This window comes from Poecilia formosa, unplaced genomic scaffold (genome assembly GCF_000485575.1).
Source record: "Poecilia formosa unplaced genomic scaffold, Poecilia_formosa-5.1.2 Scaffold677, whole genome shotgun sequence".
Classification (NCBI taxonomy): domain Eukaryota; kingdom Metazoa; phylum Chordata; class Actinopteri; order Cyprinodontiformes; family Poeciliidae; genus Poecilia; species Poecilia formosa.
Window position 1 is genome coordinate 141,689 of NW_006800616.1, and position 26,925 is coordinate 168,613.

The following is a 26,925-nucleotide window of genomic DNA, read 5'->3' on the forward strand; positions in this document are numbered from 1 at the left end:
TGTGTGGTGTGTGGTGTGTGGTGTGTGTGTAGCTGTCGAGTGTTGGCCAGTCTGGTGACAGCAGGTCGTACCGGACCATGCACGGATCGACCATCAAGTTCAGCTGCGACAAGACGCTGGTGGTGAGACACACACAACAACGCTTAGACGATGCAGTCCGCTGACTGCTGCTGCTGCAGCCGCGTTCTTGTTGCTGCAGCAACAGTCAGCGGACGTCTGCTGCAGCCGCGTTCCTCTGATCTGTTTTTAGACCTGAGATGATCTGCAGAACGAGCTGGACTGATGGTGTTCTTCATGGCTCTGTTGCAGCTGTAATGAGGATGTGTGTGTGTGTTCAGGGGGCCGTGATTATCAACGAGAACGCTGCCAGGCTGGTGCAGCGCCACCTGGGCTTCAAAGAGGGCCTGGGGTTCGGGATCGACCAGCTGCTGGAGCCGCCGGGCCTGGGAGCGTTCTGCGACAGCGTGCAGAACAAAACCTCCTACGTTAGTACTGCTGACGCCAAACGTACAAAACGGTTCAACAGCCGGCTGAATCAGAACAAAAAATTTGACAATTAAATAACATAACTCAGACTCTGCTGAGGTTCTAAGGTTTTATTTAATCAGGACATAATATAAACTGGACCTGTCAGAGGAGGTACAACCTCAGCATGAGACTCAGCTTTTATTCAAATAAAAACCCACCAAATAATTGAAGCAGTTTGATTCTGACTCAGCTGTGAGTTGAGCCAACATGGCTGGAAACAGGGCCAAAAAAAATCACCCCTGGCTCTCTAGACCAGACACCAAGAGTGATGACCTCCATCTTTTTGGTTCTTTTAATGTGTATGCCAACTGTACACAAAACCACATACTATAAGCCATATAACGAGTTAACGAGAATCGGTGAGAGGGGATACATTAAATATTTCCAAAAGTGTCATTTATTTTATATATTATTCAAGAGGCAGTAGTCAACATTTTTTGTGTGTTTTATAATGAGGGAATATTATTGTTATTCTCTCATCAAAATCCTTCCTGGAGTGTTGCTTTGATTCTTCTATGCATGTTTGAGAAATCATTTCATCTCCATGGCAACCATGCAGCTGCAAAACACCTGGGTGGACCAAGCTCCCCCTTTGAGGCACAGCTCCTCCCCCACTCAGCTCCTTCAGACTAGCAAGCAGCAATTAGCAAACACCTGGTGGAGCTGCTGAACTCATTATTGGACCCAGTTCTTAGAGCAAAACTGGTATAAACATTGACAACCAATTTGGCAGATCAAATTCATGGCAAAGCGCTACCAGGTGTGAAAAAATTCTTAAATAGCAAGAGTCAGGAAGGTCTGAAGATGAATTGGCACAAGATTTATGTTTTTATGTTGCAGCGTGTTAAAGATATGACTTCATAAAAACATCAGAGTAAAACTGTCCTGCTCTGATGTTTCTTTGTTGGCACAATATATTCCACTATTTTGACTTCTCATTGCTTCAGATTAAGAAATGAGAAACCGTTTTGGTGTATAATACATGTAGGAAGACCAAAACTTAGCAAGTAAGAGGATTATTTCATCTCTTGGAGTGCACACTCTAAAAGCTGAAGAATTCAACCACTGGATTACATTGTCAAAACATAAACCTATGTTTATGACTTAAGGCAAAGGTCATCCTGGCCCTATGACCTTTGCTACATGTCTTCCCCCTCTCACAAGCTGCTTTCTGTCTGACAGCTGCCAAATAAAGGCCACAAGAGCCGACAAAACCTTTAAAAAATTAAAACCTGAAAAAATTTCATAAAACTTAAATTTTGATTTAATAAAAAATGGTAACACTTTATTTGACCTGTGATGAAGATGGAGTCTTCATTAATGTTTACGACAGTTGGCATGAAGTGTCATTTTAATGCAAAGTTTCATTAAAACTTATATTAAAAGTCCATTAAAATAGTCATTAAAAGTGCCGTTATTTACCAAATGACACTTCATGACAACAGGTGTAAACATTCTTGAAAACTCCTTCATCTTCATGACAGGGTTATGTCAGTCTTATGACAGTGTTATGTCAGTCTTATGACAGTGTCATGTCAGTCTTATGACAGGGTTATGTCAGTCTTATGCATCATCAAATAACGTGTTTCCGAAAAAACAGCAGGTATCAAATAAACTTAATCCCTTGAAGATTGCCTAATGCCTTGTGACCTGCTTAAACTTTGAATGGCTTTTCTAGCTGAAAGTTTGTGAAGGTAGTTTGCTAAGGAAAGAAAGCAGTTTTTGCAGAATTTTTTCGATTTTCCATTCATTTTAATGGGCCGAAAATGATAATAAAAAGCTTATTATTTAATAAATTAAAGAAGATATTAATACCAAAAGACATAGCCGTAAAGAGCAGGAGAAGCAGGAAAATTGCAGAAGGTGATGAAGTTCAAAAAATGTATGGAAGTAAATTGAATAAATGGAGGATATGAACAGTGTGAATGCTGCATCTTCAACACAAGAAGCATCGGGACCGTCGCCCCACCGGGAAAATGCCCGGTATGCCTGACGGCCGCGCCGCCTCTGGATGCCAATAATCTTTATTTTTACATGTTCCAGGGCCGCTGTGGGAACTGTTTGTTCCCCCCACCCTGCTCCCGCAGGCATGTAGACACGGTGAGAACCAACTTTCCAGCTCACGCATCATTGCTTGAACTCTACACAGACTCGCCTCTTTCATTGTACTCTTACAGGGGAAGAAGACGCAGTGTTTCCGGTATCGCTCCAGGTATCACAGCCGGCTTATTTACGACCTGGACGATAGCTACAGCAGAAGGGGCTGCAAGAGAGTTTGCCTGTTTCCTTCCTGGACCCAGAAGTGCTGCAAGAACCACTACGGCAGAGACTGTCAGGGTAAGGGAGACCCCATCCGCGGGTGTAATTTCCCCAGGAACATTTTAAAATATTATCTTTTTAAATATTTCCATTCCAGTGTGTGCAGGCGGAGTTGAAAACCCGTGCAGTGGCAATGGAGACTGCAACGACGGCATTTCAGGTTCAGGAACCTGTAAATGCCAACAAGGATTCACAGGAAACGCCTGTGAAGGTTGTCAATCCGGTTACTACGGTGAAAACTGCACAGGTACGCCAGAAACAAGCAACACGCTCCAAACCGAAGAGCTTCACCTCAATGTGAAGGAATCACCTAATGAATGGGGAGTCATCGGTTTCTCTGGTAACTCCCACATCCTGTTAATGCGCTAGTAGCAGCGCTAATTGTTCGTTTGGCGCTTTTGCTAACTATGAAAACACTTAGCGCACTTAGCTTCCTCTAAATTAACTTGTTTTGTGAACTTTCAGCTGAAGAAAGTTTAACATTTGTGTTAAAGTTTTGGTTATCTTCAGGTAATTAGATGTTTATATTCATGCTCTTATTTTGACAGCAGTGAAGCCATTCTGTTTCCTCTCTTTCTTTTTTCCCAATAACTTTATATCAAACAAGAACCATACAGTAACAAAATAAATCACAAACATACAACATTTAGCGGTGTTTTAGGACATGGTTATTAAATTATTATGGGGTATATTCTTTAAGGGCAGATTCAGACCGCTGGGTTTCCTTAGAAAGGACTTTTTAATCTATACTGCTCAAAAAAATAAAGGGAACATTTCACTTTAATTTTGTGTGTGGCTCCAAATCCAGGCCTCCATTGGTTAATAAATTTGATTTCCATTGATGATTTTTGTGTGATTTTGTTGTCAGCACATTCAACTTTGTACAGAACAAAGTATTCAATGAGAATATTTCATTCATTCAGATCTAGGATGTGTTATTTCAGTGTTCCCTTTATTTTTTTGAGCAGTGTACTTTGAGACATTAATTGAGCATATTGTTTTAAAATTAAGATCAATTAGAATGTATGTGTGATTGAATTGAAATGATCAGTTTTCTTTTGCTTGTTTATAGACATTTATTGTGAATTAGTGCTATATAAATAAACTGAACTTTAATTTAACTGGTGTTTAAACTTGAGAACTAAATATAACTGCAGATAAGAAAGTCTGGGTAATATTTACCATAAATAAAAAAGTTAACATATAAAAGTTATTTATTATTAATGTCTCGTTTTCCATTTCAAATAAAACAGTCTAATTTGTTAAAGACGTTTTCCTTTTATTTTGATGAAAAAAGTTTGTCATATTCTTCCAGAATATTCTTGTGTAACAACAAACCCAAAACGGATAGTAGTGATGTTCTCCACCCATGATGTTTGTTTAGTACCCAGAATGCATTGCTGTACTATAGACTGTAGTTCTATAGATCTACTGCATGCTTTCTGGCTGCAGCCTGTAGGTGTGTTTGTGTGTGTGTGTTGGATCAATGTGATCAGTGTGTGTGTGTGTGTTTCCCTACCTGTGTGTGTGTGTGTGTGTGTGTGTGTGTGTGTGTGTGTGTTGGATCAATGTGATCAGTGTGTGTGTGTGTTTCCCTACCTGCAGGTGTGTGTGTGTGTGTGTGTGTGTGTGCGTGCGTGTGTGTGTGTTGGATCAGTGTGATCAGTGTTAGTGTGTGTGTTTCCCAGCCTGCAGGTGCGTCAACGGGCGCTGCATGGACGGCGTGGCCGGCAGCGGTGGGTGTATCTGCCCTCTGACCTGGGCAGGAGATCGCTGCCAGTACGCGCTCTCTGATCCTAAAGGTGAGCCGTCGTTCCCGGAGACGATCCAGAGTCTGGATTTGTTACTTTCTAGATGTTTTTCTGGTTGTTTTTCCGATGTCCAGCTGCAGACTTAACTTGAATGAAAGCGGTGAAAAATTCAGTCTGAATCTGTAATGTTTACTATTGTGTTAATTCTGTGCTGTAAATCCCTATGAACTGCCTGCTGCTGAAATGTTCTGCACCCCTTTAACTTGACTGGAGAAGAAGTGGGACATCAGAAAGAGACAGAACTTCATCAAATCAGCTTTATTTAAAGGGGCGCTGTGATCTAAAATGCATGAATTAACATTAAGTCATAAATGTTTGTGGTCTTGAACGTGTTGAAGAAGTTGAACTGATGAGCGGCTGTTTGCAGGCGGGCCGTGTTCGCGGTGCCACGCCCGGGCCCGCTGCCTGTATGGAGACCGGTGTGAGTGTGAACCCGGGTTTGAGGGCAACGGGACGGACTGCAGTCCGGTTCAACGTGAGTAACATGTCTGGGTACCAGCCTGACCCGGCTCAGGTTCTGATAAACGACCCGCCTCGTTTGCAGGAACAGAACCTCCTTCCTCACAAAGCGACATGAAACAACTGAAGTCATGTTTTGTTGGAGTCATTTTAGTTTGCATTTAAATTTAGTTCAGTGTTCTCTCCTTGGCTTCCTGTTTATTTCAGCTTGTTGATCAGCTTCCTCTCCTCACGCCGCCACTAATCAACCACCTGCTTCCTGTCCCGATATCTCAGAGATTACTGAGTCAGCCATGATGGTTGTAGGTAAATAACATGACAGTTAGAGGTTGATGGTGTTTAAAGTCGAGGAGAATGTAATATACGCTCTGCTGTTTATTAATTATATTGTACGTCATGAAGAAGAAAAAGTTCCTCATCAGTTAGTGTGTGTGCTGTGATGGATGTGGTTGAAAACCAACAGTAACCATGGCAACAGACAAAGCCAATGCAGAGTGACAATCTAATCTGAAACAAGCTGCACCCAGCCGTTCTTTAGCATCCACAAATAATAAAGCAGATACCTGTAGGAGGGAGACGGTTGGTTCTGGTTCTGCTGGAGGTTTCTTCCTGTTCCTTTCCACTATCGCCGCATGCTTTAGCAGCTGTAGAGTTGTGAACTCAACTGAATCGGCTGAGCACCTCATTAAAGGCGCAGTGTTATGCAAAATCAAATTGTATTGTTACTGCCTCATCAAAAACATACCTGGAGTGTTGCCTTGATTCTTTCATGCATGTTTGAGAAATCCTTTAATCTCCATAACAACCATTCAGCTGTGAAAAACACCTGGAGGGATGGCAGCTCCACCTCTGAGCTGCAGTTTCCAAGTTCCTGAGTTTCCGCCCACAGAGCCCTTCCCTATGAACTATCCTGCAGATATTAGCAAACGCCTGTTGAATCTGCGCATCACCTGAGCTCATTATGCGAGCTACTTCTTGGTGCTTGTATAAATTAATAGAGGAGCAACATTATGACTTCCTAGAGGCGGAGCTTCAGAAAGAGCAGGAGTTTTTAAAGAGACAGAGGCCCAATTTTAAGACTGGGAAGTCAAGAAAGTCTGCTAGTTGTCCATCATTCTCTCAAAAAATATACTGTTTATAAATAATGACATTTTCAATTGTGTTTAATTTCCATTCGGTTTATTTAATATTCAACAAGCTGAGGAGAGAATCCGCATGGTGCCATGTAGGGCTGGAGAATAAATCAATAACAGTATATATCACGATACATGCAAGAGCAACATAAATAGATAATACACCTGAATAATCAATATATAGACTATTCACTGAACTCCAATCCAGAACCGAACAGCATTCTGGGAAATGTAGGCAGAAAAAAGACTTTAGCCACTCAACCTCTCATGCCAGCTAAGCACAGTTGGAATCAACTCACTCACGCTTTGGTTCCCTAGCAACTCACTCACGCTTTGGTTACCTAGCAACTCACTCACTCTTTGGTTACCTGGCAACTCATTCATTCTTTGGTTACCTGGCAACAAGCTGTTGAGTAACTGGCGCAGGCAGCAGCAGTTTAAGGTTTCAGCCTCACAACTGTTTAAAAATAACAACGGCATGGAGAGAAAACGGGATAAAACAGGAAAGGTCACATCACATTACGTATATATAATCAAAATACAATACTTTGACCTTTTTGAATTCTGCGCCGAAAAATTAACTAAAGTATGAAAAAACTAAAACTGCTACTATAAATAATCAAAACTAAAAAATATTTAACTAATAAAAAGCAGAAAAAAACACTCTAAAAATGAATTAAAAATAACTGAATTAGATAAAAAGTCACAAGCAAACAAAACTTAACTACGGGATCATTTGAGTCACTGGCGTCCATACCTGGAGGAGGAAGAGGGGCGGGGGGTGTCCCAGCTGGGAGCCAATCAGGTGACGTTTCCTCTGTGCTGCTGCAGCTCCCAACCTCTGCGCTGAATACAACGGCGGCTGTGGCGTCAACGCAGACTGCACCCAGACAGGGCTCATCGTAAACTGCACCTGCCGCAGCGGTTACCAAGGAGACGGCTTCTCCTGCCAGCCAATCAACAGGTGAGCTGCCAGATTCACGCCGTTAGCTCCTGCCATGACGTTGCCTCCAGCGGCTGTTTCTGTCTCCAGATGTGTTGAGCAGCAGAACGGCGGTTGCAGTGACTTCGCTTCCTGCAAGTTCACCGGCCCGGTGAGTTTTCATCGAGTCGTCGGCAGAAAACGGCTTAAAATTAAATGTTTTGTACATAATTTTTTAATGAAGGAATAGTTTAAATAAAACCCGAAAATTCACCCAGCTGATCCAAAAGCTCCTCGTTCTCAAACAACCATGGAGACTCACCGATCCAATATCAATACCTGTATCTACCACAATACTGGAAAAAAGGACTGATGCCAGTTATTTTGATCTATTCACTCTAATCCTACAATTTGTGACATCATGATTTTTTATTATTTATTTTACTTTATATTTAGAATTCCTAATTGCACTTTCTGAACCATTTGAAAGAAGGTTTTTTTTAGGATTATTTTTTTTACATATCACCACTTTCCTAAAATAATGGTCTAAGTCATTTTTTATCAAAAGTGATTTTTCTTTTTTTACCCTAAATTATCTTTTGGCAAAAAATAACCCAGGTCCTTAATTTAGGAAGGTGACCAAGAAAGTCAACCTGTTTGTTTTTGTCAGTTTCTTTGTTATTTATTTTATATTGGATGTTATTCTGCTAATTACACTGACAGAACAAATTAAAGTTATTTTTACATGTTTGACCAGCTTGTGAAGCTGTTGGTGGATTAAATGTGCTGTTCTGGTCCAGACTTATAAAATAAATTTGTAATTCAGTACATTTATGTCTGTGTTTGAAAAAAAGAAATGTTTGAAGTTAATTCAGAATAGTTTTTCTGAATCAGATCGATATCTGCCGATATTAAACCTATTGTATTGGCATCAAAAGGGAAATAAGTGGATCGGTGCATCTCTGGTCTAAAGTCGCACCCTGCGCTCGTGAACAAGATGTCAGTTTGCTAAATAAGGGTCAGATCTCGACTCCATTGTGATTTCATCCCTCAGAACGAGCGCGAGTGTGAGTGCCTGCCAGGGTACGTGGGTAATGGAGTCCAGTGCCTGGAGAAGGTGACGCCCCCTGTTGACCGCTGCCTGGAGGAAAACGGAGGCTGCGACCCAGTGGCCACTTGCAAGGACCTCCATTACCATGGTAACGCATCAGTTTCCTGTCTTTGGTTTGTGTCTGATGGTTCCCAGTTTCCTTACAGCTACAGCCAAAGCAGCTGTAGCACATCTGACTCACCGCTCAGCTAACAACAGTAATGTAATGTTTTCATTGTTGATTCTGTTGCATGACTTTGTGTTTTTGTGTTTGTTACGATGTAAAGCACTTTGAAATGCCTTACTGCTGAAATGTGCTATGCAAATAAAATTTGATTGAATGATTGATTGAACAGTAGCGCTAGCTAGCAGCAGCTTTAGCTACCATCAGCAGCTTTAGCTCATCTGTCCCGCCGCTCAGCTAGCTTAGCTGTTTGATGTAGTTCCTATAACCGATCTGTAGAGGGAGCCGACAGTTCCCGAACATTCCTGAAAGCTGTTGAAACACTAAACTGCTGATGTTGCCTTGGCAATAAATAAGTAGTACCGTATTTTCCGCACTATAAGACGCACCGGATTATAAGGCGCACTTTCAATGAATGGTCCATTTTAAAACCTTTTTCATATATAAGGCACATAGAATAGACGCTTCAGTTAGGGTTGCCATTCGTCTCATATTGAACCGATACGGGACGCGATTTGTTCCGTACTCTACAAATGTGGATGTGTAATAATAAAGAAGTGGTCCCCGAGTACATTATATAGTAGGCTTCCCCAGTCATTGTTTCACTCATGGTGTTGGTGTTGCGATATTGTGCCCAACTGCTTTCTGGGTAACACAGACCACCCGATACGCTGCCGCCGCAGTCTCCGTCTCTCCCCCCTCCCCCCCCCGGCTTTAAATGTATAAGGGCTGGTCCCTTGGTAACTCTAGCCGAAGCACCCCGGATGAATGTCTAAAGCCACTTTGTGGACATAAAGAATGTCAACGAAACAGTCCGACTCCGGTTGGCGAGGAGAACCTTCCTCGACTGGGCCGGGGCGTGGCCCGACGATGGTCACCCTTCTCCGTTCGCCCACAGCATGTTGGTGGAGAACGTGGTGCTAAATGACCTGCAGGCGACCTGATTATAGACGGTCGGTTGGTAGATAGGTCAGTCAAACTTTATTAACAAACCAGCGTTCTGACAACTATCCCAGCATGCATCGCGCGCTTCTTCTTCTACGGGCGAAAATGAAGTCGGCGGCTGCTTACCGTAGTTGCTAGACCTGTTGTGGCTCAATATTGGTCCATATATAAGGCACACTGTTGGCTTTTGAGGAAATTGAAGGTTTTTAGGTGCGCCTTATAGTGCGGAAAATATGGTACTCATTCTAAGAATGCCACTGCACATTTTGGCAAAAGCTGTTACCATGGTGACGCTGCTGTAATATCTTTTTTTTATACAAGTTTCCATAGCAACTTATTTAAAGTTGTGAGCCACCAGCAGCAGTATTAAAGCAGCAGCCATCGATGTCTCCATGGTAACCACTGAATCCACAGCGGCTGGCCTTCACAGCATCCCTGTAACCATGGTGACAGTAGATTGATTGCTGAGCTTGTTAAGCCTGGAGCTCGTTAGAGGCCGTATCCCCTGTGCAGCCTCCAGTTTATCTGCTCTCAGGGTGAATTTAACCTTCGGTTGTTCCTCAGCCAACACAGCCGGAGTCTTCCACCTGCGCTCTCCAAAGGGAAAGTACAAGATGAACTTCAGCCAGGCAGATGCCTCCTGCCAGGCTGAGGACGCCACGCTAGCCACGTTTCAGCAGCTGGGGTACGCTCAGCAGGTAAACAAACCTGAACCGAAAGCTTCTGGCTTCCGACTAGGACTGGGAGTTTCTCCAGAGTTCATGGAGGAAAGTGATCTTAGGAAAGAAGCCAGTTTTATCTGATTAATCGTCAGAATAATCGATTACAGGTAAAGAAGGTGCTGTGAGCTGAAGCAGCCGTTGGGTTTCTGTTTTCCTCTGGGCGTAACGTTTGGCAGCCTAACCTTCCTGTCGGGTCTCTGCAGCTCGGGATGCATCTGTGTGTCGCCGGCTGGATAGCAGGAGGCAGGGTGGGCTACCCGACCCGCTTCCCCTCAGACAAATGTGGCGACAACCACGTGGGCCTGGTGATGTACAGAGACCCGGTGGACCAGAGCAGCGAGTACGACGCCTACTGCTACCGGCTCAGAGGTACTGTGGCAGACAAACTACCTGCAATTTCTGTTCAGAAATGAACAGCGTGTCCATTAACCATATTACTGCACAAATTGGAATTACAAAAATTAATTTGCTTAATGGAAACACACAAATTTCAAAAAGACTTGCGATAAAAAGCTTAAGTGCTGCGACGAGGTGGTTTTTCACCTGAATCGAATCAGATGTATTTTGCAGAAATGCAATGAAAACTAGCGGTGAAACGATTTCCTTACCTTTGGGAGATCAATGAAGCTGATCCGATTTTATCTACCTCAGCAAAGGTCTAAAAATCAGCCGCTGTCCTTTTCTGCATGAGAGTGTTTCCCCAAAGCACTGCATACGTAGCCGCTCGTTGCTTGTTGCTCCAACGCTGACCTCTCCTCTGACTGGCTGATAATGAGCGCAATGACTCGATTGTGAATATTATCTCATAACTGTGTACATCATGATTTTCAATGACTTGAACAAACTTATTCACGTGAATTTAATTACATTTATTTATTGAAAACACCTCAACTGTGAAATTGTGTTTTCTTTTTTGACATCAGCAGAATATAGTCAAAGTTTTAAGAAAATGTTTTAATGGAAAGGCAGCTGCTGTCCAATCAGAAGCAGCTTCCAGCTGTGAAGTGCAGCTCCTGATGGCGGTGTCCATGTCTCCGTGCAGAGGTGTCCTGCTCGTGTCCGGACGGCTACGTTGGAGACGGGGACTTCTGCAACGGGGTCCTGACCAGCGTCCTGGCAGCAACCAGCAACTTCTCCATCTTCTACCAGGTGAGTCTGCATGGCTGCTGCCTGCCAGGCTACGGCCGCAGGTCCAACATTAAGATCCACCAAACTCTGCCCAGCCTGACCGGTTCTGAGGGGAAAAGTTACAAGATTTTAATCTGACAGCAGCGTGATTAAAACATTTCTTTGCTGTTTGAAGTAACTTTAAAATCCTGATTAAAGCAGGACTTTGTGGTGGATGTTTATGAGTTACACAATCAAACTTTTATAGACTTGTTGCATGTTACTGTTCACATCCGGAAATTTCTCACATGCGCACAGCGCTGGAGAGCACAAAGACGATTTTTTTCACTAGCCATCCGTAGCTGCAAGGTGGAACAGTTCCCTTAATAAAATGAAACCTGGAGATGTACCTATTATTAATTTAGTGCAGCGCGCCACAGCAGAGGGAAAATACTGCTGAAAAACTGTTGAATAATAACTCCAACTCATATTCCTCCTTTTCCTCGCTCTCTATGTCGGCTTTGCTATGCACGTTACTATAGCAACTGACTGACAACAGTTCCACTATTAGCACTCAACACCAAAAAACACTCAAACGTTTCCCACACCAAGAACAGAACATTCAGTCCGTTACAGTTTTATGTTTTCAGGCTTGATGTTTATTTAGCGATTATTAATAAATGATCGTCTGACCACAGCAGTGGTTGATTGAAACATCTGCTCTACTGATTATCTGTCAGTCGGTGTGTGGGTCGCCTTTTATTTTTTAACTGACCCGAAACACTTTTTTCTTAATGAAATCTTTTTCCTGACCTTGTCGTAATGTTGACAATTGGCAGCAGAGCACAGCCTCCCTTTTTCTTTTGTATATCAGACGTACCTTTAATATTAAGCGCGTTATGTCAGCTCGACAGCTGAAACCATCTAATCATCGTCAGTCTGCAGCTTTTTGGGGATCTTGTGAGCGTGACGTCACGTTGCAACATGTCATTAGCATTAATTTGGGTTTTTCATCAGAGGAATAAATGAGAGTTAATTTTTCTAAGTCATATTTCCACTGTTACTCATTTATTTATAAATGTTAGTTTTTTACGAAATATTTAATTAGTGAGCTAAATATTTAGCTAAGTATTTAGGTCAAAAGCTAAACATTGAGTTAGCGAGCTAAATGTTTATCCTGCTAATGAAATACTTAGCCTGCTAACTGCCTGCAGAGCCTGCAGTCTTTGTTTGAGGATGTTCTGGGTTCTGAGTAAATGGTTTTTTGTAGCTGCTGCTGGACTACGGCGGCTCGTCCTCTGAGGGCCGGCAGCTCCTCGACGATTTGGCTCACAGGAAGTCTGACGTCACGCTGTTTGTTCCCCACAACTCTGGATTCACTCAGAACCAGGTGAGCTGCAACACCTGCTCTTACAGCTTCTTCTAAATTAATGTTCAACCTTAGTGAAAAGATTCTGAGCCATCACTAAGAGATAGCTTAGCAACAAATTCACTACTTCGTGATTAAAACCAGCCAAACCAGTCTGCTGACGGTTCCCAGTCTGGTTTGGGCTGGTAAAGGTGCTGAATGAAATTGACTTCCTGCTTGGTTGTCCAGCATTTTGTTTCTCTGCTCCTCAGCTCTGAAACAAAACTCCCTGAAAACCTTAAAAACTCAGTTTCTTTAAATGAGGACTGAAAACCTCATTAAAAAAAAATCTCATTTTCATTGTTTCAGACATTTATTTTCTTTAAATTTCATCATTTTTTTCTTACACTTCTTGTTTTTAGCACAGTTTTCTTTATTGCCTGTAAAGACTATTGCGGAAACATGGCAGAAACTCGACCCAAAATACTGGACCAGGACGCCTGGTTAGCCTACACTGCTGGTTCTGGACCCGTTCAGAACCAGCATGCTTAATGAAACCGAGCCGCTTTTTGTTCTGTTTGGTCTTTTTAGACTCTTTCTGGGAGAGATTTGGAATACCACACCTCAGCCAATCACAGCAGACGACCATTTAAGGATCTGAAGCACCAGGAACGCATTGCATCGCGGCTCGGGTTCAATCTGACCGTTACCTACGGCAACAACGAGGTGAGGACGCACAGCAGCAACCGATGCACAAAACAAACCCAAACCTGGTCAGAACGACTTGATTCCTGATTGATGAGGAACATTTCACTCACAGGAAGCAGATTTTCACCTGAATATTTGTGACCAATCAGCAGAGAGAAGCCAAAGGAACAGTAAAAGCAACCCTGAATTCAACCAATCAGAGGGCAGGGATTTAGGAAGGGAAACTGCAGCTAATGAGGAAGAAGAACGGGGAGCAAAGAGAGTGAAGGTTGATCTGTGGTCGATGTCAGAGGCCCTGGAGTCGATGAGGAAGCAGGTCTAGACCCCGACTGGAGAAAACGGAGAAACCTGAGATTTATTCAGGTTCTCCAGCCGGACTGCAGTCAGAAACAGATTCAGGCTCAGCTTATTACAACAGGAAGTGGTGGAGAGTAAAACAGTCAGAAAATGTTTTTTAAAACCTGAGAGCTGCTTCATGATAGGATGAAGAAGAGTTTGACCTTCAGCAAGTTTTTCCTTTAAAGGGAAAAGATGTTAAATTACAAAATATATAACATACAGCATTTTTGAAACAACTGATGGTAACATAGTTACTTGATTATGTTATAAAATGTCACTATTTGCCTGAAAGCATAGTGCCATTCAGTGTCCTGATATAACAGAGAAACCTGCAGTTTCTCTCGATCCGGATTGGATCCGGGGTCACACAGAAACTCCGTTGATTTTTCCAGCTCTACTTTAATTATTTTGCATCATGGCTGCAGACCAGAACCGTCTGTGATTAACCAGAATCAGTGGATCCATGAAAACGGCTAATCGTCCCGCTGGGCCGTCTGAAACATGAGAACCATTTTTAAAACACTTCACCGGATCGTTTCTCAGCTGCTCCACTCCTCTGTGGCGTCCCGCTGGGCTCTGATCTTAGTCCACTTTGGTTCTTTATGTTTTCCCTTTCATATCCATCCTGAACCAGTCAAACTAAATTAAGCTGTTTGTTTTAAAATCATGATTTAAGATCACAGCACGGTTTGAACTTCAGATTTCATGACGACATTCTGTAACAGAGAAGAGCTGGTTTCCTCCTGATTGCAACAGAAAAGGAAGTTTACTCTTTAACCTCCATCGATTGGGAAATCAGCAGAAATGCTCAGTAAAGACAACAAAAGAGAGAAACTGGCCTATTTTTATTTTCCCAACATGTTGTCTCAAGGCTTCTTACTAATAAATAATTTGATCCAACTTCCTGAAATATTCAAGTTTAGTTCCTTATTCAAACTGCTTAAAAAGTTTCTAAGGAAGTCATTGACTTTCCAGCAATCCCTCATAACGAGCATGCACGTGGCGACAGTGGAGAGGAAAACTCATCACCAGCTTCACCAAACCAAGAGTAGAACATCAAGAGGTTCTAGAGTGGCCTAGTCAAAGCCAGGATCTCAGTCCTATTAAGCATGTAGGGCTGGGTTTCTGATCATAACCAGAGTTCAGTTTAGGAAGACAGGAGTCCAGTTGTCCAATCAAAGGTGCATCTGTAGGGGTGAATATTTATCTGATGGGACTCAACATTCATGTCAATGTTTGGCTTATATAATTATTAATAATTATACTTTGTTATTTATTACTAATACCAGACTGAAATGTGTCAGTCTGGTTCTGAAGGAATTAACTCAGCAGAAACACAATGAGAAATAATCACTGGCTAGTTGATTTCTGGTTCAGTCTGATAACTTATTAAAGCAACAACCAAATGATCCAACAAACTACACAGGCTAACTACCCGACACACAGGCTAACTACCCGACACACAGGCTAACTACCCGACTCGCAGGCTAACTACCCCACACACAGACTAACTACCCGATTCGCAGGCTAACTACCCGACTCGCAGGCTAACTACCCCACACACAGGCTAACTACCCGACACACAGGCTAACTACCCGACTCGCAGGCTAACTACCCCACACACAGGCTAACTACCTGACACACAGGCTAACTACTGACAGAAAGACAACAGAGTTATACTGAATGATGAAATGAGGATCAAATCAAACAAACGAACAAACTGATAATATGGAAAACTGAACATAACTTCCTTCCTCTTTATTCCCTTTCTCCTCTTCCTTCCCCTCCTCCTCCTCTTCATTCCTCCCCCACCTCCTACTCCTTCCTCTCTTCATACCCTCTCCTCCTCCTCTCCCGGTTCTCAGAGCTGTAAGCTGGTGAACCAGCGGCTGCTGCTGCAGTGGGACGTTCCGGCTGTCAACGGGATCATCCACGTCCTGGAGGCGCCGCTGACGGCCCCCGCCCCCCTGGTGAGTCATGCCCCTCCCCCTTCAGCTGAGACTCTGGAGGCCCGCATTGACCCTTGACCCTGGTGCACATTTATATTCAGCTGACCATCTGGTGCAGGTCCAGAAGTGGGTTCTGTTGGTCGGTTCTGATCCCAGATCTGCACCGTCACCAGAATAATTTCCTGACCCGACCAAATGAAATCTCAGTGAAAGAAGTTATTAACTGTTAGTTAGAACTGGAGATGGACTTCAACCTCCTGAAAAATAAACATCTGGCCACCAGGGGGCAGCGCAGCTGCACCCCCTCTCCTGATTGGCTGGCGGTTGCTGGGCGGTTTTACAGCAGAGAGCAGATGGCTGAACTTTTGGAACAGGAAACAGGAAGTGAGGGTCCGACCTTCTCCATGTTGATGAAGAGGAGCTCCAACACCAGGAACCAGCTGGCACCGGATCTTGGACCTGGAACCAGAACCGTCTCTTCCTAGTTTCCAGCTGTGCATCTTTTCATTAATTATGGATCCAACCAGAATCAGAAGATCTATAATCAACAGTTCATCTGTGGTTGACTGGTGTTAAAAGAACGGGTCCAGTCTGGTCCAAATCTCCTGGTTCTGACTGGACCAGAACCAGGAACATCAGTTCTAACATTCCAGGTTGTTCCTGTTTCCTCCAGGTGATCCACAGCAGCTCCATAGGCCACATCCACTCCAGCGGCAGGGTGGCAGCCATCTTGGTTACATTGCTGGCATGTGCGTTAGCGGCTCTGGGGTTCTACCTGTTCAGAAACAAGATGGACGCCTTCAACTTCCACTACTTCAAGGTAACACCCGAGGGGAAGTTCTGACCCATCTGGGTCCAAGCTTCCTGACTCTCAGCTTTTAGCTAGCCTCCCAGTGGCTCTGCAGGGTTCTGGATCATTTGAACGGTTCTGGATCATCTGAATGATTCTAGACGTTCTGAATCAATTGGACCGGTTCAACCAGCTGACTAACCTTTAGATGGACTCTGAACCCGTTTCTCTGACCTGGTGGTTCCAGTCAGACAGTTTTGACCCATTGGTTCCAGCCTAGCTGTTCCGACCCGGTGGTTCCAACCTGTCAGTTTGGACCTGGTGGTTCCGACTCAGCTGTTCTGACCCGGTTTCTCTGTGACAGAACGAGGATGAGGATGAGGATACTCCGGCCCAGCCCACGCTGTTCTCCATCCCCAACCCGCTCTACAGCGGCTCCAGAGCCATCACCGATCCATTCCAGGTGAGTTGGTCCGCCAGGTTCTAGATGGACTGGACCGGGCCACATGGTGATTACATGTTGTTTATATGGCGATTCTGGACCAGAACCATACTGGTTTGGGTCGCAGGTGAACCTCTCTTTCTTTCTCACAGGAGGTGAGTGCAGCAGCAGAACCAGCAGAACCACCAAACATTCTGGACTTGGACCAGTAAAACCAGTTCTGCCTTGCTGGAAGCAACCCATTCACATTGTTTTCCAGATGTTTGCATTAGTTTGGTTTCTACCCGACAACAAGCGACTCCAGCAGCTACAGGAAGCTGATTGATCCAGATTTATCATTATTATAATTGATGTGATTCTGATTAAAAGGAGCTTAAAATCAATACTTTCTCTAAATCTGCAACCAGAACACTCTGGTTCTCTGGTTCTGTTCATCTCTCAGATCTGTTCTTTTGGACCTAGAAAGAAAATAAAGTTGATTAGTGGTGTGCTGCTGACTCTTACATCTGTATGATTAAAGGCTGATTCTGTGAAACTTGGTCTGGATTTAATTTGTAATTATTTGTTCTCTTGATTGGAAGGTAGGAGAGAGAAACCCAGGCCGAGTCCAGTCTGGCTCCATTCACTACCATTATAACCATGTTACTGATGGTCTGGAATCCTGGCAATTTAAACATCTTTCCCATGAAGACCAATATCATCTAAGCTTCTACCTTCAAACTACAGAGAAAACTGGTTTTATGTGTGATGACATCCTAACTTCACCATAATGCCTCTGTTACCTTTCATAATGTGGAATTAAAACACTCAACACTTCAAAACTAGACTGGGTGTGTTGGTGATGATGTAACGGATACGAGGAAATGTTTTGTCTGTGTAGTTTGAAGAATCAAAAGCTAGGTTGGATTTGCTTATGCTTAGCAAGAGAGCCTGATGAGTGGGGTGGCGCAGAGCAGCGTGAGATTGCGTAGCGTGGGGTGGAGTGGCGCAGAGCAGCGTGAGATTGCGCAGTGTAGTGCATCTATCAAAGTGTAGCCTGGTGTGATGTTGCATAGCTTTGGGGCTCCAGCCATGTTGATGACCTCATTCTGACTGGCGCAAACTGATTGGGATGTCAGATCAGAGGAAGAATGGCCACAGTTAACGTCTATAAAACCCTGGAATCAGAAATAACGTCTTGGTGAATTTAAAATTCCAGCAGATGATTTTCCAAGCAGGAGATGACGGTTTTAGGAATAAACCCTTCATTTGGCTGCTTCTCCTCCAATAGATTAAAGTCTCTTCAGAGCTTCTGCATCTGTTCAAACCTATGAAGCCCACTGAATAATTAGAGATGTAATCACCTGCAGCTGCCCTCTAATCTCTAGTGCAAACACAAAATGCTCCAAAGCTGAAGGAAAATCGTTTTTTAAGAAAAAATCTTTTTGGTTCACGTTGATTTAGATACAGATAATCTGCTGCATAAATATTTAATCTGTTAAACACGATCAGCACAGACAAAGCTCTGAGAGCCTGAAATCTCCTCCAGCAGTAGATCCAGCTCACATGCAGATGATTACAGCCGAATCAAAATTTTCTGCTGTGGAGGAGCAGAGACGGGTTACCACCAGTGCAGAGGTTGTTGCAGGAGCAACAGACCAAAATGATCCTGCAGCAGTGTTTCCTCCTGATTGGTTGGTAATGATCTGGTGTTTCAGGGAGGACAAAATGGCTCCAAGATCAGACCTTGGAGATCAGATCATCTCCAAGATCAGAAGAAAATTTTGGGTTTTTCCTTCTTGTTTGGTTGTATTTAATTTTTTAGTTTTTAGAGTGAGTTTGCTAGTTTAAATGACTTATCAGTTAAATATTGTTTCGGTTTTTTTACTTTGACCTTTTTAAATTTCTGGACAAAAAATAAATAACCAAAGTATTGTGCTTATGTTTACAGAGATTGGATAATGAATTGAACATTAACTGACTGGCGTTTTCTCCCAACTGTTGTCGTCGCCATTTTGCGGGTTACCGTAAGCGCCGCCATGAGTATGAAGTTCCGTAATTTACCGACAAGGGACGTAAACTGCAATTTCACATCGGTCCGAAAGGCTAATAAGAAATATTCATAAACACAAAACAAACAGTGTGATTGGGCATTCAATCCATAATATCTATCATGGATTACTAATTAAAAATAGTTCTGAAAGAATATTAAATAATTTCACTGAAATCCGAGCCAGAACCGCACAGCATTCTGGGAGATGTAGGCAGAAGGCTTTAGCCGCTGAACGTCTCACAGCTGGTGACTTTAACCAATTCACTCGGTTTGGTTATTTAGCAACAGCACAGCAGCAGTTTAAGATATCGCCTCAAAACTGCTTAAAAATGAAAAAACAACGGCGAGGAGTGAAAACTGGCCAAAACATACTCACCTGTGTAATTTATGACGTCATTGGAAAAGAAAAACTGAGTGGAAAGATAGACGGATATTTCCGGATGTGCAAAGCCTCACTAAGAACATTTTCCCACGGATGTGTATCAGACTTTATCAGGTCCAGAGGACTCCAAAGCTTCGAGCTACATTCAGTCATTCTCCCGGCGCCATTTGGTAAGACGGTAATCAAATTAGCGAACCTCTACCAAGGTCATCATCCCATATTAAAAATAAAAGATAAAGATTGTTTTCAAGTCATTTTTATTGAACAAAAATGTTTTCAAAGATCATGTAGGAAATACATTATAATACAAATGTTGCACAAACGAGACTAACAGAAACAGTCTAGAAAAGGGGGTGAACATGACTGCATACAGACTGCGGAGGGGTTGGGATTTGGGGGCACACGAACTTCACCAGAACAGAGAAGGACGTCTGTAAAGGCGATCACCCAACACTGATGCAGTCTCGGTTAAAACAGGGAAACCGCTGCCTTCATAGAAAGGACCTTCATGTTTTTCCGAAGTGGACCTGCTATTCCAACCAATCGCTATCCAGTTTCATTAAGTCAATGACTGATTGCTGGTTGCTTCACTTAAAATGTTACAAACTAGTTTTATTTACCTGCTGCTTTTATGAACCTTTCAAAGATCATTTAATAATTTAAAACAAACAGAAAAAGCAACTTAGAAGATTTTAGGTTTCAGCTTTTTTTCTCTAAGCTACTTTTTTTTTTTAGCACTGAGGGAAAAAAAAAGATTTTTGTCTTGTGAATTGTGGTTTAATAGCAGAAAATACACACGGGTGTCACAGATGACATGACAATGGATTCAGCTGGTTCCTCACAGTATAAACACTTAGAAAAGCACAGACGGCGGCTTGTCGTGCTCATCCCAACCTGCAGGGGGCAGCAGCGCCGACAAGTCACTGCTCTTAAATGCACCAATCTGAAATAGAAATGAAACCAACGTTGACATTCTTGGAGGAGCACCAACGATCCCACCAACAATTAGCACCTGTTGATCGAACCAGTTTAACCAAGAAAAATGATCCAAACACTGTTTCCAGAACCAGAACACGATTTTACAATTAATAATTAATCTGGTTTATTTAATGGGCCAGAAACCAGCATCATAGAGTGAAGAGGTTATAGGTTAAATTACTGTGAACAAATGTTTTTCTCAAAACTTGGAGAATTTTCTGAATCTTAATCTGAAACCGACAAACTAATAATCAGAAAACAGTTGATATAACAGGAGACCTGTTGAAATCTGATGAAAACATTAGAAGACCAGATTTGTGTGTTTTCTTTTTTTTTTTGCAGTTTTTTATGTTCCGTAACTAAGAGACATCAAATATTCCCTGCGCAACATATAAGAACTCACTTCTCAGTCTGTTGATGCACCAACCAAAGGAACACTTTGTGAATAACTTATTTAATTAATGTTTCTGTGGGCCCAAACTCTTACTGTTCATCGTCCCAGAGACACAAAAAAGCAAATTAGAAAAAGAAACTAAATATTTTCCCCCTTTTAGTCAAAATCGATTAAATTAAAAAAAGATACTTTTGTCCAGACATTAGCTCCATTTTCCTTCTTTCAGGGAAATGAGCAGAGCGGCAGAAACAAGTAAAAAATACTTACATTTCTAACAAAATGCGTTTTAATTTGCTTAAATATTTTCACAACAGCTGTCTGAACTCGACACCTTCTGAAAGGAGAAGAAATTGACCTTTAACCTTCATCTACGGCAGAGCGGCTGGATGACTGTTAGATTTAGCGTAGCGTCGACTGAACAGTGAACATGTACCAGCGTGGAGACGACAGACGGCGCTTCTGTCTGGATCTGCAACACGACCCGGCAGAACCGCAGGTACGACGTCCGCTACAACCACGGACCGGTCCGGACCGGTCCAGTGGAGGTCGACGGATGGGAAACACTAAGATCTGCTAACGGACAAAGTGAGTTTAGGTCGGGGCTTTCACTGCTTCTGGAACCGGAAGTCCCTCAGAGCGTGGTTGAGCGGTTGGATCTGGATCACAGGAGAAAGGTTGACCTGCAGGATCTTCTGCGCTTTCCTGCAGGCCTCCGCCACAGACCGCGAATCGTCCACTTTTATCACTTTGCGTCCTAAATTTTTCTTGTCCTTCCAACTGTTTCTCTGCCGCGTGGCGCCTGTCATTCCCTTGGACCCCGGAACATCCTGGTGGAGGCCGTTGCCCCTCCAGCCGTTGCTGGTCAGGTCTGTGTGCGTCTGAGAGACCGGCCGACCGTTGGCATAGAAGAACGGTGCGGAGTCCCCGATGAGAGCGCCGTCCAGCCGGATCGGACAGGACAGGCTCTTCTGGCTGAACAAGGCCACGGCTTTGGTGGGCGCCCCGCCACCGTTCTGAGAAGGCTGAGACGGTATTCCTGATAGCGTTGGAGGGAGCTGCGGCGAGGGGAAGGAGACGGGGGGCGTCTCAGTCTCCCAGACAGTTTGGATCTGGAGTCTGGCCGTGTGGAAGCCGGATAAGCCTTCGATGCTGGTCAGTCTGAGGCACGGCTGCACGTCGTCCTCTAACATTTCTACAGTTTGAATTGGTGTCTTGCTGCAGACAACGGTGTGATGGTCCACCAGAACCTCCGGAGGCCGAATCCCTTGGATCCTCGGGCTGCTCCTCTCGGTGGTGCTCCAGGACGGATGGACCTCCCGCTTCTTGACCTGAGGCTTCCTCTTCCTCTTCTTGGTGGCAGGTCTCACATTCTTGCTGACCAACTTGAGCATCTCCTCGGTCATGGGTAGGCTGGTGCAGGAGCGGTAGCAGTACACGTCCTTGCTGCGCAGAATGGTGGGCCTGTGGCCTTCCTCGCTGAGCTCCTGCAGGAAGGTCACCAGTTCCTCTGTGCAGGAAAGGTCTCGAGACATCGGGCTCAGGATCTTCAGAGCGTCCAGCAGGACATTTTGTCCTGCTGAGGAGATGCGGGACCAGGAGTGAACCGCCCTCCGCTCCTCATTGGCAAACGCCAATGGCCGACAGACCAGGGGACCTTGAGGTGAAGCAGCCATGTTTGTGAACCTATAAGGGAAAAAAGCGAGTGAAGCATTAGCAAGGTCACCGGTTTAAAACAGAACCATAAACTGGACTCCAGATTGGGATTTTTGAAAATATTTGACCTAACAGGATCAGTCGGTTTTTACATGAATATGAAAAAAAAAAAATCCTTGAATTTTTGATAAATATATGCAGAATGAAACAGGCTCTCTAATTAGGCCAAAGCAGCATTCGGTTACATCCCCACTGATAATAAAAATCTTTACTTTTAATCAGAGATCAGTTAATTAACATTTAACCTAATTTTCCAAACCAGAGTCCAAATACTGACACAGTTGGGTTAAAAACAGCCACCGCGTTTCTACCTGCTACATAGAAGACTATCGTCAGCATAAGCCTGAAAACCTGCACCATACAGACAGGCACTATAAACCAAAACCAAGTGAACCATGAACCAAGTCTTGGAGTACACCTTTATTCATTTTCCAAGCAATTTCTCACCACTTTTAAGAATGCATTGTTCAAGATTCACACGATGATTTGAGAACACAGTTATTATGGTCACCAGGTTCACCAGCTTCAGCGGAAACTGCGCAGAAAAGCCGTTACATTGAGGATCATTCGTGGATACCTAGTTGTAAAATTTTGTAAACATCAGCAGTTTTTAATGCACATTTTGAAGCATCGCATTAGAAACAGTTGATGGAAACTGCAAATTTTGAAACAACCTCCTCAATTTCACAAAATCTTTGTACGCTCCTTTGAGGTGGTTTTTGGCTTTTCTGAAAAAGAGCTGATGTGATCCAAAGCACTTCACACTTTGAGAGCCGAGATGGCAACGGGTTTACCAAATAAACAGCAAACTTTTACCTCACACAGCCGTTTCCACTGTTAGAATTACATTTCTTCATATATGGCTCTGGACAGCATCAACAATACTAGCTGACATGACAGAACAATTACAACTTGCCTGATAGCAACATGCTAGTTTGCAACCTCTGCTGCTATGGATAGCATCAACATCTAACCAAATTACGCTTTGCATAGCCTGGTTGATTCGCTCCAAACCAGCAGATGGAAACTCAAATTTCCATGACAAATCAGATGAAAATGTAACTGGAGATGACAGAATATAATCTTTTACAACTGTTAACTTATGTTGGTAGCTCACCTCATCAGAGGGTGAATGACTGAATGTAGCATGAAGTGCTTTGGAGTCCTCGAGACTTGATAAACAAGTACAGGACATTCACCATTTTACAGGAGCTTCTTCTTCGAGTCTTGTGTACAAGGAAATGGCCATAAAGACCTATTTTTCAGGTCTGTATGGCCAGAGACAAAATCACTGACCAAACTGCCTGTAGCAACAGCAAAGTCCTTTTTTCTTTTCAGCAGGAACTCAAGTCTTTAGCAGCCAGACAACTGCAGCAACAAGTGGGGCTAGTAGACATGGTTGGTCTTCTAACTAATTATGGTGATTTCTGTGAGAGGACTACTTGTGGACACCAACAGAAGAAGATAAATGGCCACATCCTCTCAATGAGTGCCAAAGACTGAACAGGATATTACACCTCATTCGAGTTGAAATGTTCATATAACGACCACATTTTAGACTTTTTACCTCCCAAGGACTGGTTGCACTGGTGTGATGGAATTTTTTTCAGGTGCTGAGAAAACAGGTCACATTTACGACCAAATTTTTCGCACATTACAGTCCTGCTTCTGGGGCAAAACGAGAGAAACAGAGGGACTTACTGACCAGCCAAATCTCACAGTGAGGAATTAAGATAACAGAGGCAATCGCAATTATTTGCAAAGATTTACACTCGGACTCGGTTGTGCAAATAACATAACTTCAAGGAACTCTTTCAAGTGCTCAAGCCAAATTACATTATGGTACAAAGTAAATGTCTTAATGAAGCTGTTACCCCCATTATGTGCACATATATGACAGACAACAAAACAAAAACACAATCAGAGAGTCTGCATAATGTGACACATGGACATCACATGCATGACAGTGACTTCTCACTACATCGACGAGTGATGCCTCGTCAGGGTTGACCATGGTGTATTATAAGCCTGGTGGGCTCCCAGGCTTTATTTCCCTCCGTTCCCCGCTAGGCTACAGCTACATTTAGCTTTGCCATAAGATTAGTGATGTCAAACTGCACTCTTCGAGGACAGTTTGATATCAACACCTTATCCCCGCTGTTGGCTACTGGCCTTGCATGCTCTCCAAATTTTTTTGTAACTCGCCCTCTATGACGGCCCGATAATGGGCCTCAATTCTTGCTTGGCTCAATGCAAACTTTTAAAAGCGTGACTATAACTTAGTCTTTAAAGTTCGCGTTGAGATGCAGTGAGGCCTTTGTTATTTTATGATTATAATCCGAATTAGAGTAAAATATTCCCACTGAGCTTCTGCAATCCATCGTCCCTGTCTCACACCGATGTGATTCTTGACTTTTCGGCTTCTTTGTCTCCTGAATATCATGTAAAAAACTCTTAACGCTTTATGTTAAATGCATTTCCTTGCAGTGACTGGTGAACGATGGTGTCTAGTAGGAATTGCACCAACTAGATAACTTTTAGACTGGCTGATTCTGCGCTCTGCAATGACTTTTTGTTGGCTTGTTGCATCTAGACAGGTAAAGACAGGAAGTAATTACAGAGTTCCTGATTTTATATCATTGTTACTGGTGTTTAAAAAATATATGATACATAAACAACCACTGGTTGGGGCAAATGTAAAGCCTGGTGGCCCTCCAGACCACTGAGGGAAACCCTGTTAACTGATGAACAAGAGAAAAACCAACTCTGATTAACCACATTTGATTTGGAAAACTGGACCTGATTACTGCCGAACCGGTACAGTCAAGAAGCTACACTATAACCTGTCAGGCAACATGAAGTAGGCTGACAACCAACAAGACAAACTATCAGTCTGGACAGGATAGAGTCACTTCTAAAGCTTTGGGACTCCAGAGAACCATCATGGTCCAGTGGAGGACCTTCCCAGGAGAGGCTGACACACCAGAATCAGAGAGGCAGGTGAAGTGATTACCAATCATGCCTAGCGCCTGCTGTAGCAGCCTATAGGAGCATTCCTATGATCTGGGGTTGCTGTAGTTGGTCAGGTCTAGGTTCAGCAACAGTATGAGCTCAAAGAATGAGGTCAGCTGACTACCAGAATGACCAAGTAATTCCATTAATGGGCTTTTTTTTCTCTGGTGGCGCGGGTATATTCCTAGACGAGATTCGTTGGGCTCTGTTTGTTATTACGCAATAGCCAGGCCCACCCTTATCTCACCACTCATTCGACTGACTACTGACCAGTTCTCTGTCTAACAGGTCCAGAAAATCCCTGAAACCCGGGTCTTACCCCAGAATCGGTTTACAGGAGATATTCTATTCAAACTGGTGACGGAAAAGACTCGTCTAGCTCTAGCTACCTACAATCCAGAAGTTACGACCCTTTTCAGTTGAGAAACAGTCAGCTGAGTAGCCCTCACAGCTGCATAGCTTCAACAACCACTCCTGTTAACGGTAGCTCTTTTCCTAAAATAACGGCACTTGTTTACGGCTAGATTAGATTTAGTGACTTAGACTTAAGTCCCAGGGTCATTATTTTCACACTCACTAAAGGAAAGTACGAAGCCACCACATCTCTAGAATCATGTACGCTAATTTTACTGTAATCAGGGGAGACTACAATGATCAAAATGACTCAATCTCAATGTCCACAAGTTCCATTGGAATTTTTAGTATGAAATTTATTAAGCAAGCTTTAGCAGGGGTAAATGACAAGCAGATTTACTTTCAGAGATTACAAACTTACAATAAAACAACAAATTCAACTTAAATCAATTATAACCTATTTTCATTTCTATCCCCATCCTGTGTCACTAGTTTAACTAAGCGAGGCTCTTGGGGGGCAGTTCAACTCACACCAGATGGCAATTGATCTCGGCAGCAGAAATCTTTAGATGTCCTTGGTCAGAGTCTCTGTCCTGATGCGGCAAAGTCCCCTTTCAGAATAGAAGCAAAGCAGAACTGTCCGTTGTCCTTCGAACGCACAGAATCTTCGTCAATCCGTGACCTTTGTCTTTTCTCCAAGTCTGCTGCAGTAGGATAGGGATCGTTGGGTTGAGGCAGAGGTGTTGGCCGAATCAGGAACCAGGGCTGGGGGTGGATGGATCTTGTCCCTTCTTAGCGGCGTGAAGTCTCAACTTCCCCTTGGTCCCACGGTGCGATCCTCTGCTGGTCTTCAATCTGCGTCCTCTTGTTGGCTCTTCTTCAGCGCCGCGGACAAAGAACAGTCTCTTCCCTTGTCTGCCGGTTTTAAACCCTCTCAGCCCATGGTTGTGTATGGGAGAGGTCTATGTGACTTCTGAAACGTCCCAATGAGTCTGTGGAAGCCCCAACCTTTCCCAACCATCATCTCCTTCATGACTCATTGCAGCAACTCTCTTCGGTACTTCCCTTTTTCTACTGGCCATCTGGTCATTTCTCGTAACTTACTTCCCTTTTTGAGCTTTCCCAGCACCCCCGCCCAGCCCAGTGTACTAATTGCGACACAGTCTGCTTCATTTCTCACGATCTCAAATCTTCAGTCATCTCATTTCTGTAATTTATTATAAAACATAATCAATTTGTCATTTTATCAACTTATAACTCTCAG

The 26,925-nt window shown here is 43.4% G+C and overlaps 2 protein-coding genes across 6 annotated transcripts in view; one reads left to right on the forward strand and one right to left on the reverse strand.

Annotated features, from left to right (window-relative positions):
- Positions 1-17,336, forward strand: part of stab1 (stabilin 1) — a 61,091-nt gene extending 43,755 nt beyond the window's left edge. For 2 of the 5 annotated variants that reach the window (XM_016666187.1, XM_007542299.2), the window contains 19 exons: positions 33-122; positions 339-485; positions 2,572-2,628; positions 2,706-2,865; positions 2,945-3,094; positions 4,536-4,649; positions 5,026-5,133; positions 7,082-7,214; positions 7,284-7,344; positions 8,227-8,371; positions 9,956-10,089; positions 10,317-10,482; positions 11,156-11,262; positions 12,491-12,610; positions 13,160-13,294; positions 15,481-15,585; positions 16,238-16,384; positions 16,719-16,817; positions 16,949-17,336. In XM_016666187.1, the coding sequence (XP_016521673.1) occupies positions 33-122; positions 339-485; positions 2,572-2,628; positions 2,706-2,865; positions 2,945-3,094; positions 4,536-4,649; positions 5,026-5,133; positions 7,082-7,214; positions 7,284-7,344; positions 8,227-8,371; positions 9,956-10,089; positions 10,317-10,482; positions 11,156-11,262; positions 12,491-12,610; positions 13,160-13,294; positions 15,481-15,585; positions 16,238-16,384; positions 16,719-16,817; positions 16,949-17,008 (2,238 nt within the window). In that variant the 3' untranslated portion in view covers positions 17,009-17,336. Of the gene's footprint in view, positions 1-32; positions 123-338; positions 486-2,571; positions 2,629-2,705; positions 2,866-2,944; positions 3,095-4,535; positions 4,650-5,025; positions 5,134-5,324; positions 5,413-7,081; positions 7,215-7,283; positions 7,345-8,226; positions 8,372-9,955; positions 10,090-10,316; positions 10,483-11,155; positions 11,267-12,490; positions 12,611-13,159; positions 13,295-15,480; positions 15,586-16,237; positions 16,385-16,718; positions 16,818-16,948 lie in introns of those variants that run through there. The other 3 variants (XM_016666186.1, XM_016666188.1, XM_016666189.1) reach the window with 3 other exon arrangements.
- A 2,114-nt stretch (positions 17,337-19,450) lies between these two features.
- Positions 19,451-26,925, reverse strand: part of ccdc71 (coiled-coil domain containing 71) — a 10,652-nt gene continuing 3,177 nt past the window's right edge. The window contains exon 2 of the mRNA XM_007542300.2: positions 19,451-22,265. Coding sequence (XP_007542362.1) covers positions 21,188-22,255 — 1,068 coding nt within the window. The 5' untranslated portion in view covers positions 22,256-22,265 and the 3' untranslated portion in view covers positions 19,451-21,187. The remainder of the gene's footprint in view (positions 22,266-26,925) is intronic.